General features: G+C 48.0%; 2 protein-coding genes across 7 annotated transcripts in view; both read right to left on the bottom strand.

Moving 5' to 3' along the window:
• Positions 1 to 15,515, bottom strand: part of NCOA7 (nuclear receptor coactivator 7) — a 156,853-nt gene that overhangs the window by 6,334 nt on the left and 135,004 nt on the right. For 5 of the 6 annotated variants that reach the window (XM_041733349.1, XM_041733368.1, XM_041733341.1 and 2 more), the window contains 3 exons: positions 14,410 to 14,557; positions 6,888 to 7,013; positions 5,208 to 5,360 (listed from right to left, as the gene is read on the bottom strand). In XM_041733349.1, coding sequence (XP_041589283.1) covers positions 5,208 to 5,360; positions 6,888 to 7,013; positions 14,410 to 14,557 — 427 coding nt within the window. Of the gene's footprint in view, positions 1 to 5,207; positions 5,361 to 6,887; positions 7,014 to 8,252; positions 9,159 to 14,409; positions 14,558 to 15,515 lie in introns of those variants that run through there. The other variant, XM_041733383.1, reaches the window with a different exon arrangement.
• On the bottom strand, positions 10,208 to 12,686 carry LOC121478370 (basic proline-rich protein-like). The gene is made up of 2 exons (XM_041733396.1): positions 12,382 to 12,686; positions 10,208 to 12,342 (listed from the first exon to the last, which is right to left on the bottom strand). The coding sequence occupies exons 1-2, from the start codon at positions 12,433 to 12,435 to the stop codon at positions 11,566 to 11,568; spliced, it is 831 nt and encodes a 276-aa protein (XP_041589330.1). The 5' UTR covers positions 12,436 to 12,686; the 3' UTR covers positions 10,208 to 11,565.

The raw sequence follows: 15,515 nt of genomic DNA, 5'->3' as shown, positions 1-15,515 counted from the left end.
CTGGGCTTTGGTTTGTTGGGAAGTTTTTGATTACTGATTCAGTCTCCTTACTAATAATCAATCTGTTTACATTTTCTATTTCTTCATGATGCAGTCTTAGAAGATTATATGTTTCCAGGAATTTGTCCATTTTTTCTAGGTTGTTCAATTTCTTGCATACAACTGTTCATAGTAGTCTCTTGTGATCCTTTGTATTTCTTTGGTATCATTTGTTAACTTCTCTTTCATTTCTGATTTTAATTGGGCCCTCTTTCTTTCTGGTGAATCTAGCTAAATGTTTGTGAAATGTTTCATCTTTCCAGAGTCAGATCTTAGTTTCAATGATCTTTTCTATTTAAAAAAAATTTTCTATTTCATTTATTTCCTGTCTAGTCTTTAGTATTTCATTCCTTCTACTAACTTTGGGCTTGTTTGTTCTTTTTTTTCTCTAGTTTCTTTAGGTATCAAGTCAGATTGTTGAGATTTTTCTTGTTTCTTCAGACAGGCTGATACTGTTATGCACTTCTCTTTTAGAACTGCTTTTGCTGCACCCCATAGATTCTAGTATGCTGTACTTCTATTAACATTTGTCTCTAAGTGCTTTTAAAAATTCTTTCTTGATTTTTTTCAATGACCTATTGGTAGTTCAATGGCTGATTTCTAGCTTCATACCACTGTGGATAGAGAAGATGCTTGATACAATTTTAGTCTTACTAAATTTACTGAGACTTGTTTTGTGGCCTAACATGTGATCTTTCCTGGAAAGTGTTCTGTGTACACTTGAGTAGAATGTATATTTTACTGCTTTTGGATAGAATATTCTGTTTCTGTCTCTTAAGTCCATCTGGTCTAATGTGTCATTTAAGGTCAATGTTTCCTTATTGATTCTCTGTCGGATGATCTATCCATTGATATGATAGGGTGTTAAAGTCATCTACTATTATTCTATTACTATCAATTTATTTCTCCATTTAGGTCAGTTAATATTTGTTTTATATATTTTGGGCCTCCTATGCTGGGTGGATTTGTGTTTATAATTGTTATCTCATTTTGTTGGATTGACCCTTTTATCATATGTAATGCCTTTTTATGTCTTTATAACAGTCTTAATTTTGTTTGAGTCAAGCTATGCCAGTTTTGTTTTGTTTCATTTTCATTTGCATGAAATATATTTCTTCATCCCTTTACTTTCAGTTTGTATGTGTCCCTGCTTTTGAAGTGAGTCTTTATTAGGCAGATACAGGTGGGTCTTTTTTTTTTAAATCCTCTTGGCCACTCTATGTTTTTTTTTGATTGGACAGTTTAGTCCATTTACATTTAAAGTGATTATTAATAGGTATGTACTTATTGCCATTTTGTTAATGGTTTTCTGGTTGTTGTAATACATCTTCCCCTCCTCTCTTCCCTTGTTGTTTGACAGCATTCTTTAGTGTTCAGATTCCCTTTTTCATTTTCTTTTGTGTATTTATTCTGAGTTTTTACTTTGTGGCTACCCTGAGGTTAACATAAAGCATCATTCATATATATATCAGTCTATTGTAAGCTGAACATATTCCAAACCTTACATTTTTATCCCTTCGGTTTTTATATTTTTGATGTCACAATTTATAGCTTTTTATCTCATATGTCTCTTAACTAATTATGATAGATTCAATTAACTTCACTTCTTTTATCTTTTAACCTCATACTTGGTTTTATAAGTACTGCCGGGTCTGAAAGTGGCCAGAGCCAGGCTGCCTGTCACATCTGGTGGGGCAAAGGCTGGGACAAACCCTTCCATGGACAGCGGCTAGGCCAGGGCAAGTTCACCCACTGTGTCTGGCAGGACAGGGGTTGTGGTAGATAGGCACAGGCTGGGGGAGCATAAGCAAGGGATCTGATGGGAGCCACAATGGACAAGTGGATGACCACAGAGCTGTGCCAGCCTGAGTGCATGGTCTGGCAGCATAAAGGCCAAGTTGGACAAGTACTAGGTTGGCCTGGTGAGGTGGGACCACAAGGGAACATGGAGTGAGCTTGCGGCACTAGCTAGGGAAACTGAGAGCACCAAAAATGGCATCCACTAGCACCAGGCTAGCAAGGAAGTAGTATTAAAAAAAAAAAAAAAAAAAAAGGCACCCTCCAGTGTCTCTATTCCCAGACAGATCTCCATCAGCCCCCTGCCCCTCTGGTATACTCTCTAAAACTAGTCAACAAATCTCCCTCACATGCAGCCCAGGGGCTTCTCAAGCTACTGCCTCTGTATTGAGACTCAGGGCAAGTGAGTCTATGTGTGAGCCCTTCAACAGTGGAATTTCCCCTTCCTACAGCCCTCATGGTTTCCAGAAATTAGCCTCAGGTTTTCAAAGATAGTTGTTTGGTGGCTTGCCTTTCTGGTACAGGTCCCATGGGCTGGCATGACTAATGTGGGATTTGAACTCTTCACTTCTCAGAGAGGAGCTGCACGTTCTGTGATCTCTCTTCCTCTTGTGGGTCGCCGGGGGGTGGGGGTGGGGTGGAGTCCTGTCAAGACAAGACTTTTCTGCCTTTCCTACTCATCTTGATGTGGCTTTGTCTTTTTTTTTTTTTTTTTTTGTCCTGTGTTATAGAAGATCTGTTCTGTTAGTCTTCAGGTCTTTTTCAGAGAGAACTATTCTACAGTTGTAATACTGGTGTGTCCAGGAGAGGAGGTTAGCAGAGCTCTAGATCCTGTCATCTACCTCTTCTCCTAGAGCTGGGAGCCAGGGGCTCTGCTGTAGAGCTGGGAGGCTGGACAGTGGCCTGCTTCCCTCAGAGGAACACTTTTATTTCATGAGGAGAGTGGCAGGCAGGGGAAATAGCCACTGGTCTGGTCCTGCCTCACCTGGCATGGAAATTCTGCCCTAAGAGCTATGGCAAGGGCTTTAGATACTCCCTTATTCTACTTTTCCTAAGGTAGAGCGTCTCCCCTATGAATAGAGGCTGGGTAGAAGGAAATGATCCCCTACTTCTAAACCATACTGGCTTGGGATTTAGCCTCTGAAACACAGAGCTTGGGTAGGCAATAAGGAGTTCTGGGGACCTGCCCATCGAGGGTATACCACGGCCCTTGCATGGAAACTGGGGGGGAGTGGGAGCCTCATCTTCTTGTCCACACATGTCTAGTGCAGAACTTGTTAGTCTCAACTGGGGGTTGGAGGGAAGGAAGCAGGTTGTGCTTCAGGTGCCACAGAATCTCACTGTTACTCCTGAGATTTATTAGATTTTCTTAAATAAATGTTTTTTTCACTTGCTCTATGCCCTTAGGACAATTTCTAGAGACTTTAAGTGACTGTTGTTTTTATAATTTCAACCAGTTATGGTTGTTTCACTGATGACTCATTCCGCAGAGCTCCTTACTGCTGCCATTCTGTATACATAATTCTTTTATACTATGATTTTATATAATATATTCCCAGATACATTTACAGGTGTTGTTCTATCATGTTCTCAAACATAGCAAAGCCACATTCTTGCCTTGGAGCTAAGTAGGGTGTGGAGAGCAGAGTTAGTATCCAGGTGTTTTCAAACAACACAAATGCCTCCAGGGTACCAGATTCAGTAAGACTACACCTCCTCACAAACAGTATAGACTTCCAGGATAGGCCTCATTTACATACCTGCTGACAGGAAGCCTGGTGAAATTGTGCTGCCTCCCTGTTCTGTGCTGCCAACACATTCCCCAACAAGCTTGAAGCTTTTGGTAAATTAGTATAACTAAACTATACTTATGGTATGGGTTTCTGTGTGGTCTAAAACCACCTACCCACACCTCATCTAAAACATAACATCCAACTTCTCAAAGATTCCATTAAATCTCTAAGTAATTCGTTTAAAACTTCGTTATTATTATTTAATTTTTAACTTGACCGTATCCACTTGGATCATGATTAAATAATGTCATCAATCAAGAAATAATAATAGAAATAATGATAATAGTTAAACTACTCCCCATAATTCTTTATCTATAAAAATACAGCAATAAAGTCCCAGGAAAGATCATAGTTGAGAAAGACAGTGGCTTCAGTAGCACCATTTCTCTGCTAATTTCTCCCAAGACAAATTATGATAACAAAGATCTATTTCCCTAAAATGGCCACAATGATATAGCTTCACAGCAAGCTCCTCAATGCTTAATAGTGCCCCACATATAACAGGTACTCATACATTTTCTGAACATATGAGTAAATGAAAGGCTACTGAACAACAGAACCTGCTTCAATGCCAGAAAGAGAAAAGAATGACATCAACATCTTAAAAATGTAAAGGAATTTCTTCTTGATAGTAACACAGACCAAACTGAAATGAAAAAAGAGCAGACATGAAAGATGTCTTCCTTTTGTGGAGCAAAAGCCTGACTGGGTAGTATATGAAAGAAACCTGCACAGATTTCACTCACACCCCAAGCTGACTGACAGAAGTACTAGTAAGAGTATGTGGGGGTCATATCTAGAATTCACCACTGCCTCCAAGACCAACTATGAGCAGTGGTATAGAGCATTACTTGCTATTTCTTAGCAACTGGGTAGTTGGGGTACAACACCACACCACAGCCCTGACTGGCTCTCCATCTGACCAACCATGCAGGCAAGGTTTGTGGGCACGACTTCAGCTACCTAGGAAGAGTTCTGGCGTGGCCCTGGAACTTCTTTCTGAACTATCTCCCAAACCAGACTTGACTTTTGTCCAACTTTTCCAGCTTTAGGTTGTAGGATATCACTATTGCTTCCTATCGTATGGTGAGCACAGGAAAAAAAATTCCTATTTGTGACTGTATTTGGAAATACGCTCCATTTTCTTCTAGAGATACATTCCAAAGTATGTAGGGGTGAAATAATATAAAGTACACTGGGGGGATCCCTGGGTGGCGCAGCGGTTTAGCGCCTGCCTTTGGCCCAGGGCGTGATCCTGGAGACCCGGGATCGAATCCCACATCGGGCTCCCGGTGCATGGAGCCTGCTTCTCCCTCTGCCTATGTCTCTGCCTCTCCTTCTCTCTCTGTGTGACTATCGTAAATAAATAAAAATTAAAAAAAAAAAAAAGTACACTGGGATTTCCTTCCAAATACTTCAGCAAGGAAAAACCAACAAAGACTGATGAAGCATATGTGGCAAAATCCTGCTAATTGTAAAATCTGGATGATGGAGAGTTCTTATACTGGTCTCTCTACTAGTATATAAGTTTGAAAATCTTCATCAAAAAGTGTTTTCTGTGAGACGAATAAGCCTCACCTGATTATCCATATCTTTGATGACCAACAAGACAGGACTGTCTAGCGACGCTGACTTCCGATAGAGAGTTTTCAAACTGGTCCCATGCTCTAATGTGCTATATGCGAGTCTCCACGGATACCCTTGTACCCTTGCTGGAAGGCGTCGGGCCAGCTGCAAATCCAAAGATGGAGATATAAATATACAGTTCATCCACAAATGTCATAAGCTTATAGCACAAAACAAGTACTGGAGGCTCAACCTCAAAATCACTCTTACTTACATGCTGCTCCCCTTTACTCTGGCAAATATTTCTAACCAAGAAAGAGAAGGGAAAAACCATTGCCTGATGGTGCTGCTTTGGCAGGGATGCCAACCCAGAGCATACATTCCCGCTCAGGGACTTGAAGGGTCACTATGCAACTATACAACTGAAGATCCAGCACGTAGCTTGATATGAATTAGACACATGCTCTCCCTTTTACATTTCAACCTGACCTTCACCAAAGAGTCCATGGTTCTTCAGTTGTTCATTCAAAATGCTCAATAAGCTCAGTACTGACAACTGCAGCTTCCCACAGAAGTGAGAACACGAAAACACAGGGGTTTTATGCTAGTAGTCAAAGGTAGTTTGTCTTCATCTTGCCTGAATCTCTCACCTACATTAACATTTAGATTACACTTGGCTGCCATAAACACCATTAATGCATAGCTCTTCAAAAATATTAACAAAGGAAGCTATGAAGTCTTCAGAATGGTTAAGATCAGTTCTGTTATCAGCATGTGCCCCATTTCTGTAACTGCTTAGTCAAGTCTCTTGGCTTTCCTGGGCCTTCAGAGACACATCCGCAAATTGAGGGAGTTGAACTTGTTAAGGTCTCTGAAATTCAGGTTTCTAAGTTGACTAAGTGGGAGAAATGCAAGAGATTCCTTACTAAAGTTTAAATACAACACATCATAGTATTTCATAAAATTAAAATAACAGATTTTCAGAAAATATAAAGAAAGGAAATCACAGATAAAGGAAAAATTACTCCTGGTGGTTGGTAGTTTCCATAAAGTGAGTAAAGTGTATAAAAGAGAAGTATAACTTTTATTGAGTCCAATAAGTTAAAACCATTGGAACTCTGTAATCATTATAAGGATAAATCTGGATCCTTTTTTTTAACTGTTAGGAATATGCGTTAGGAGGACTATGGTACGACAAGTGAAAAATTGTGCTGAAGACAAGAACAGCTTTCCATTCAGATTTAAGAAATGGAGATAGTTTCTGGCCAAGTCCCCAAACTCCCAAGAAGGTGACAAGGAATGCTAATGTAACATCTAAGAAGAGGAGAAAGGACACTGGTATTGGTTAGGCTGCTGGTCTTTCTTTAAAACCTGGCTCTTAGGGGCCCTGGGTGGCTCAGCGGTTGAGCGTCCGCCTTTGGCTCAGGGTGTGATCCCAGGGGTCCTGGGTTCGAGCCCCACATTGGGCTCCCTGCAGGGAGTCTGCTTCTCTCTTTGCCTGTGTCTCTGCCTCTCTCTGTGTCTCTCATGAATAAATAAGCAAAATCTCTTAAAAATAAAAAATAAATTAGAAAAAATAAAACCCAGCTCTTCCTCCACCCTCTGTGAGAAGAGCCAGTGCAGTCAGGGATGGAACAAGCTTTTTCAAGGCCTGGAAGACCCCTGTCCTATATCCCCCGGGGGAGAACCCACCTGCTCGATATGCATGTTCTCCAGAAGTGCACTGTGGGGCTGCAGGATCGGCAGGGCCACCTCGTCGTCATCTTCATAGTAACTGCAGGTGCTCTTTCTGCGCTTTGCCTCCTCGACGGTGATGATCTGAAATGGGGAAGACAAGCCCCCCAAAACCTGATTATATTTGCTTTTCCTTCACTTACTAAAAGCGACCTTGAGTACACTATTGCCTGTAACAGGTGGAGTTTTAGCAGTAGGACGTAAACTGAACCACGACCTTGGGAAAAAAGGGCTGATTTCCTCTACAATTTCTGAACAAATGAGGAATTTAACACAGTACGACTGAGGCACTTAATATGTACAAATTAAAGTCACAGGTTTTCCACTTTTACTCCTGCTGCTGGTGCTGAGTGTGAATTATTATGCATAACTCCACAGGTGACTCATACCCTTGAAAAGCCCTAAATTATTCTCTTTTGAGAATAATTTGAATTGTTAAGGGATTAATCAGCAATCATTCTGTAAGACTTCTATACATGGGGATATATTGGGAGGATAAGGATAGTTTTTTTAATCAAGACTCCTGATGTCTTCTCTCAAGGCTACGGCAGGGCACGTAGCAACAAACCCCGATAGAAATGAAAAAATGGTAATGTCCACCAGAAGCAACAATACAAAGAAATACAAAGCTTTAGTCTAAATTACAATTAGGGCACAATTCTTCATGTACGACTCAGAAACTATCTAAATAACCCTTCCTTCAAAACTGAGAAACATGATTTTGCATACATTTCGTGGTAACTGTGCTTATGAATGACCCAAGTCAATTTCAACTTAAAAATCTATTTTTCATCCCTCCTGACACCTGGATAAATCGCTAAATGATTTTGAAACTGAATGATACCGTGACTAATTCAGCAAACTGCCCAGGGTGGTAGTATCAGCGACTTTTGCATTATAGAGAAAAACACATTTACATCTAGTAAAAACTGCCAGGTAAACCCACCACTCAATTTCCAACATGGTACATATACTACCTGCCACCACGTGAGCCAGATTTATAGGTAAGAAAATGAACTAATACATTTTACTATCTTCTCATGGGAGATTCACATAAAACCTTGTCGAAGAATCACAAGTGCAGCGTCCTGAGTGTGTCAAGCAAAGCGCACGTTTTTAGTGAGCTCTACATTCAACACAGGTGCGCACAGGGCTGTGGAATGATGAAAACCAGAAGATGGACCTTTTCTCACCCTGAAGAGAAGGCTGGACCGCATCACATCCATCTCCCAAGCAAACAGAATACCTGCTCGGTGGGCCGGGCAGCCTACCCTTCGGGGCCAGCGGCGGGGGGGCCCCCCCGGCTCCCCAGTAACCTCGTACCTGCACAAAGGGCTCGTGGGCCGGCCCTGCGCAGTAGAGAATCCGAACGTCCAGGGGCAACCTTCGGGCCCGCATCGTGCCGGGGGTGCGGGGTGTGGGGGGCACGTCGGCTTGCTCTCTAACAGGTAGGCCTTCCTCCTCTCCGTGCACCCCGTGGCCCAGCTGTTTGCGCTGAAGCTAGCTGCCTGCACGGCTGAGTTTCTGTTTCCCCAGGAGAGGGCTCAGCACTTCTACGGGAGGGAACACGCCCAAATTAGCCTTTCCAGCCAACCCGCGCTTCCTGGCCCGGCCCCCCGGAGCTGGAGGCTGTAAAATGACACTTTCACCTTTGAAACGGCAGTTCCCCAACTGCCACAAAGCTCCGTGGGTTGGGGCTTTGTTTTGGTTTGGGGTTTTCCTCTTTCCTTCTGCTCCTCTTCCTGACTGTCCCCTGGCTCAGCCAGCTCCTGGGCCCCGGATCCTGGGGGTGGCTGCTCGGGACCAGCCCCGGGCAAGGCCCGAGACACACTGTGGGGCAGAACCACTCGGACTTTGTGCCCGGGACACCTGGCAGCAGCTAGCCTTCCCTGGGGGCCTCCTCGCTGCCAGCAAGTGCCGGCGACTTTGCCAGATGTGGGGACACAAAGCGGTCCACCGTCTCTAGTGGGTGAGAACACAGCAGAGAGACACTTATTTTTATTTTTAAAGATTTATCTTAGAGAGAGAGAGAGCATGATCGGGAGGGGCAGAGAGAGGGGGAGAGTCCCAGGGTCTGTCTCACACCCTAAGCTGAAACCAAGAGTCCAATGCTTAACACACCGCACCACGCAGGTGCCCTGAGAGGCGTTTATTAATAAATGATGCCACTCATGTGGGCCACCCAGAGAGTCTGCAGAGGCGATGGAGCTTTAGTCTGAGAGCAGAGGGTGGGGTGTGGGGAGATGTCCAGGTGGAGGGCACAGGAGGAAAACAGAGCTGCGTTCCAGGTTCACTATGGCTTGAGAATAGAAAGCAAGTAGAGATGAAGCTGGGGAGGGACAGAAGTGGAGAAAATAAAGATGCCACTAAGAGGGTTAGAGCTTATTCTAGGGGCCACTTTTTTCCAGAACCTTGGCTGTTCTTCAAAATCATCTAGGAAATTTTAAAAACACGGATTCTGAGATTCCTCTCCCAGACCTACTGAATTAATGTCTCTAGTAGGAAAGGTCTAGGATTGTTTAAAAATAAGAATCACCAAGTGGTGGTTCTGATGATTGGCTAGGTGAGTAGTGATAACTGCAGGCAATGGAGGGGCTACTGAGCGTCTAAGGCGTATATGATCGTGTGTTATTTAAGCAAGTTAAATAGCACAGAACATATATGAGGGCTTTAAATATGACGAAAGAAACATGAGAAATCATTAAACAGTGCAGGAAAAAATTACTATTAAAAGTATCACCTATCATGTACCAAAAATAAACTACAGATTGAGTGGAGTTTAAGTTGATACTATTGGGCTACCCATACCTAAAAACACTACAGGGGGAAAAAAAAAAATAAAATAAAATAAAATTAAATTAAAAGACAAATAGCCAACTAGGAAAAAAAATCTCTCAAAACCACAGGAGGCGCCCCTGGATGGCTCAGGGGATTAGGCATCCGACTCTTGATTTCAGCTCGTCATGATCTCAGGGTCATGAGACTGAGCCCCACGTCAGGCTCCACGCTCAGCACAGAGTCTGCTTGTCCCTCTCCCTCCTCCTGCTTGTTCTCTTTTTCTATCTCTAAAATAAATAAATGGATAAAATCTTCAAAAAAAATATAGATGAATCAGTACTATCTCTTAATCATAAAGCTCACAGTGTGATGAAACTAGTAAGATTCCTTTAGGAAAATGGGCAAAGGAAATGAGTGGGAATCACAAAGAAAAAGCATAAATATACACACATATATACATCCATACATACTTTTTTTCATTCTATCCTCAACCAAGGAAACAAAAATTAAAATATATCTCAGCTCCCAAATTAGGAAAGTTTTTTGGAAAGGAATAATAGTAATAATACTTTCTGGTGTCATAAACGCAGGAAGAGGGGCATTCCTCACATTGCTGGCAAGGTAAGTTGTCATATATCAAAAAACAGAAGCCTTAAACTGTTGATACCCTTATATCAACTAATGGTCACTTCTAGGAAACTAAGGGAATAATAAAAGTTGCAGATCATCTCATCCTTGTGAGAAACTTGAACCAACACAACGATTCCTAAAATGGGGAGTTAAGTAAATTATAATTGAGATTTTAATTATTATGCAACCATTAAAATGAGGCTTAAAAATCTTTAGGTGATTTAATTCTCACAAGATGTTAGGTGAGAAAAGCCGGATACAAACCCTATACATAAACCATGAATGCATTTTACAAGAATAAAATGCAAGACTCTCTATCCCCCAACCCCTAGAAACCATCCTAAAATAAAAGAGAAAAAAAGGAATTGAATAAAATGCAGAAAAGCGCTAAGTGTGGTCACACGGTATTTTTAAATGTTCTTTGTACTTTTTCTGGAGTTTCCAAATTTCCTACAATAAGCAGGTGTTACTTATATAGAATTAGGACATAAAGCTTAAAGAGTCTACATATGGGAGAACGGCCTGGGGGCTGGGGTGGGACTGGAGGTGCCCTTGAGAGTCCAAGCAAAGGGTCCAGACAGGCTGACTGAGGCCGGTCTGGTGGAGGGAGGCGGAGGTCCTTGCACCCTATGCGGTCACTAGGGAGAAAACTCTGACTGGATATGATGAAGGAAGAGAACCCAGGATGGTACCTGGGTTCCTAGCTTGGGACACAGGTAATCAAGGTGGGAATATGTGAGAAGCGGCAAGTCTGAGGGCTGACGGGTGAGACAAATTGCTTTGGACTTGCTGGGGATCAGGCACCTGCCGGCATCGGGGGAGCGAAGGTGCCTCTCCCCACCTGTAAAGGAGTAGCAAGGCCATTAGGGTGGGTGGTGGCACTTTAAGGGGCCACTAGTAGCGGATCTGCTCCTGCACGGGGGATTGAGGCCAGCAGTCTGGTACGCCCTGCACTTTTGGACTCCCTGCCATGTGGCAAGGAAACAGTGATGAGTAGCCACCCTCAGCAGTTAGCAGCACCAGCACGCGGAGCTTGCACAGGCCAGCTAGTTCCTTCTCGGCTCTTCCTCTGCCGCTGCAGGTCTAGGAATCTGACCTTGTTCTGCCCGGTGGCTCAGTCCCGGAGGGCCTGGAGCCCAGTGCCTGGATACACAGCGTTCTCTCCCCCCAGTACCTCGTTAGCTCCTTTGCCCCGGGTGCTGAGGTGAGGCCCGAGCTCCTACTGGGGTCAAGACCTGAGCTTCCAGGGTGGGTGGGGTTGGCGGGGAGAGGCACAGGAGCCCTGGAGGAGGGCTGCTCCCGTGCAGGTGCGCAGGCCCCAGGAGGTGCACCGGGGCAGGTGCGCGGGCCGAGGAGGTGCACCGGAGCAGGTGTGCAGGCCCCAGGAGGTGCACTGGCGCAGGTGCGCGGGCCCCAGGAGGTGCACCGGAGCAGGTGTACAGGCCCCAGGAGGTGCTTGGGCGCAGGTGTGCAGGTCCCAGGAGGTGCTTGGGTGCAGGTGTGCAGGGGCCGCGGTGCCATCTGCCTCTCCTCCCCGCAGCGCCGCACTTGGGAGCAGGCGCTGGTCCCGGGCAGCCCTTCCCTGGCCCCGCGTCCCCTGTGCCCGTGGCTCCGGGCGCCTCGGGCCGGGCCGAGGTGGGGGCGGCACTGGGGGTGCCGGTGCCTGGGCCGAACGCCTCCCCCAGCACGTCGGCCGCAAGGACCTGGCAGCGGCGCCCGAGCGGCTCGGGCTGGACGGCAGCGGCCCCGGGGAGCGGGCGCCCACGGCCCCCCAGGACGGTGACCCGGGTGGCGGGGCCCGAGCAGAGGCGGGAAAGACCAGACCCGCCCGGAGGAGCCCCGGAGGAGGCGCCCGCGGCCCCGCAGGCCTTCCACGCGGAAGGGGACACGCGGGAACTAGGTGCTGGGCCACCGGCCAGGGGCGGGGGCGGGGAGGGGGACCCGGGGGCGGGGCGACAGGGAGGGTGAGTGCGAGCGCCCCCATCGGAGGACCCGGCGCTGCAGGGTGTTCCAGAAGGATGGGCTCAGGGGGCCGCGCTGCAGGGTGTTCCAGAAGGATGGGCTCAGGGGGCGGCGCGGGCGCGGCACCCTCGCTCATCGCAGGCGCCGGGGCCAGCCTCCCCGGGCTCGAACCCGGCGGGGCCGCGGGGCCGGTACCCACCCCCCTTCCCGCGGCTCCCTAGCGGCCCCTCCAGGCCACTTGCACCTGCCTCTCCATCCTGCCCCCCCGCAGCCGCTCCTCCAGGCCACTTGCACCTGCCTCTCCATCCTGCCCCCCCGCAGCCGCTCCTCCAGGCCACTTGCACCTGCCTCTCCGTCCTGCCCCCCCCCCTGCAGCCGCTCCTCCAGGCCACTGCCTCTCCGTCCTGCCCCCCCCCCCCAGCCGCTCCTCCAGGCCACTTGCAACTGCCTCTCCGTCCTGCCCCCCCCAGCCACTCCTCCAGGCTGCCTGCACCTGCCTCTCCGTCCTGCCCACCCCTCCCCCGCAGAAGGCCGCCCATGTTTCACCGCGAAGCTCCCCCAGGGCTGCACAGCGGCCTGCTGCTCTCTACACCCCCAGGACCAGCCCGCCTCCCCCCCTCAGGGCTCGGCCCGCAGCCACCCCCCACCCCCGCCCCCGGCACCTAACAGGAGCTGCTCGCCCACCCCTGCCCCTTGCGCCCCACCACTCGTCCTCCCAGAGCCCAGTTCTAGCCTTGCCGCCCAGTGAGATGCTCTGTGGGAGCCCGGGCCCCCAGCTGGGTTCCCGCCAGGCGTCATGGGGGGGGGCCCATTCTCCTCCCTTGGCCTCTGACCCAGGACTCCCCTCGGCCTGCCTCCCCCTGCCCACGGCTCCTTGGCGCTCACTGCCCCGGTCACGCAAGGGTCCCCACGGGCCTGTGCTGAGCCCCACCTGCCCCCGGCCTCTCCCAGGACAACCTCACGCAGGCTCTCAGCTCGGCCTTTGCTCACCACTTCCCCAGGCGCACCTACAGCTCCTTCCCGGGGGTGATTCTCGCTGGGTCTCGGGCAGGCCCCAGGGCCTCGGGTTTAGGTGAAGACAGGACGCGCAGCATCTTCTACCAACCCTACCCCGTGCCCTGCTCCCACCCCAGCGGGGTCACGCTCAGCCCCCCAGGGCCCACTCCCAAGACCGAGCCCTCCATCCCCACATCTTCCTTCCTTGCCACATATCCCTTAGAAAATCCTGTATGTTCCGCTTCTAGTTATCTTTCAAAAGCACCCAGTTTCCTCCCCACCGCTGCCAGGCTTCTAGAAACCATGGTCTTTCCACAGTCCCAAGCCGAGCACCTCCACTGGCTCCCCAGCCCCCGGTGGTCCCACTTGGCCAGGGCGTCTGCCAGCGAGGAGGAGGCCTCTGAAAGGCCCGAGCCAGCGCACTCCCGCAGAGCCCCTGCCTTCGGGGGACGCCAGGCCTGGGGGGCCCCTGCCATGCGCCCTTGCTCCCAGTCCCTGCTTCGCCCTGCGGAACTCCTGTTGGTTTCCCTAATGCCCCACACCCTCTATTCCTCCCCCCGGGGGGTCACCTTTCCTCTCTGGCCACACGCATGCCATGTCCTGCTCCACCCCAACTGCCTGAACTCACCCCCCTGCTCTCTGTTGTGGGGCCCGCTCCTCGGGGGCCCAGCCACGCGCTCTCGTGGCACCTGGCACCCCACCCGCGCCAGCGGTTCTCACATCATCCTGCAGCGACCCCACGGTCAATTCTGCTTCTCTCCCCCCGAGCCCGCCCCACGGGAAGGGCTTGGTCAGGGCTCGGAAAAATCACGAGGGGCTTTGCAGGCCACGTGAAGGAGCCTGAACTTCCTCCTGTACCTAAAGGGGACCCAGTAGCAGTTTTAAAAAGGAAAAGTATGATGACCCAGCAGCGGTGGCATTTCTCGGACACCGATCACCAGCTCAGAGGAATAAAGTCATTCCCCCTCCCTACCCCACCCCTATAACTTCAAAAGTGCACAGGAAATCTAACTTCTGGCGATCCAAGAGGTTCTCGGTATCCAGGCCCATGAAGACTGTGACTACACACTGTGACCTTAGGACCACGACGGTCTAGCCCCTCTTGGGTGCTCACCTCCCAGCTCTTGGTGGTCGGCTCACTGAAGAAGTTGTCGATCATGTTCAGCTCTTCCTTTTCCACCACCACAAAGCCTTGCTCTTTGGCATCTTTCCCGTAGACGTCAGGAGACCACTGAACAAAGAACGTGTACAAGTGATCCACCCTGAAAAACACGTTCATTGTAGGAGTTAACACCAAATCCACTTTCCTGGCAGGCCCGGACTGGGACTCACAACCATCTTTTTCCGGCTTGGCGAACGCATCTTACTAATTGGGCAACTGCCCACCGTGAAGATGGTCTCTGCTTGTGCGTTCCAAGTTTGGAAAAAAAAGGTCAAAAAGTGAAAGCAGAAGTCCACAGACACTGAGAACCTGTCTTTCAACCTGAGGAAAAGATCAAGAGATGGGACATAACACTGAAAAACCATGAAGTCTTTCCACCAAATATTTGCTCCTCGCTCGGTCTTCATTTATTGGGCACTTGTATTCGATGGGGGGAAATATCTGCCCTGAACCTTTAGCTGGAAAAGATAAAACACCACTGAGTTTTTATGTAGTTGAAGCCCTGTTAGAATTTTAGCCAAACACCCTCAATAACTACAAAGTCAGTGATTCTAGTTGTCGTTTCAATATTAGAAAGAGACCTAATTCGGGAGCCTGGGGGGCTCAGCAGTTTAGAGCCTCCTTCAGCTTAAGGCCTGATCCTGGAGAAACGGGATCGAGTCCCCCGTCGGGCTCCCTGCATGGAGCCTGCTTCTCCCTCTGCCTGTGTCTCTGCCTCTCTCTGTGTCTCTCTCATGAATAAATAAAATCAGAAAGAAAAGAAAAGGAAAGGAAAGGAAAGGAAAGGAAAGGAAAGGAAAGGAAAGGAAAGGAAAGGAAAGGAAAGGAAAGGAAAGGAAAGGAAAGGAAAGGAAAGGAAGAAAGAAAGAAAAGAAAAGAAGGGAGGGAGGGAGGAAGGAAGGGAGGAAGGGAGGAAGGGAGGAAGGAAGGAAGGAAGGAAGGAAGGAAGGAAGAAAGAAAGAAAGAAAGAAAGAAAGAAAGAAAGAAAGAAAGAAAGAAAGAAAGAAAGAAAAGAAAAGAAAGAAAAGAAAGAAAGAAAGGAACCTACTTTTATGGAC

The sequence above is a fragment of the Vulpes lagopus genome, chromosome 2 (genome assembly GCF_018345385.1).
Source record: "Vulpes lagopus strain Blue_001 chromosome 2, ASM1834538v1, whole genome shotgun sequence".
NCBI lineage: Eukaryota > Metazoa > Chordata > Mammalia > Carnivora > Canidae > Vulpes > Vulpes lagopus.
The sequence above is the reverse complement of the archived record's forward strand: the minus strand, read 5'-3'. Positions and strand labels throughout refer to the sequence as shown.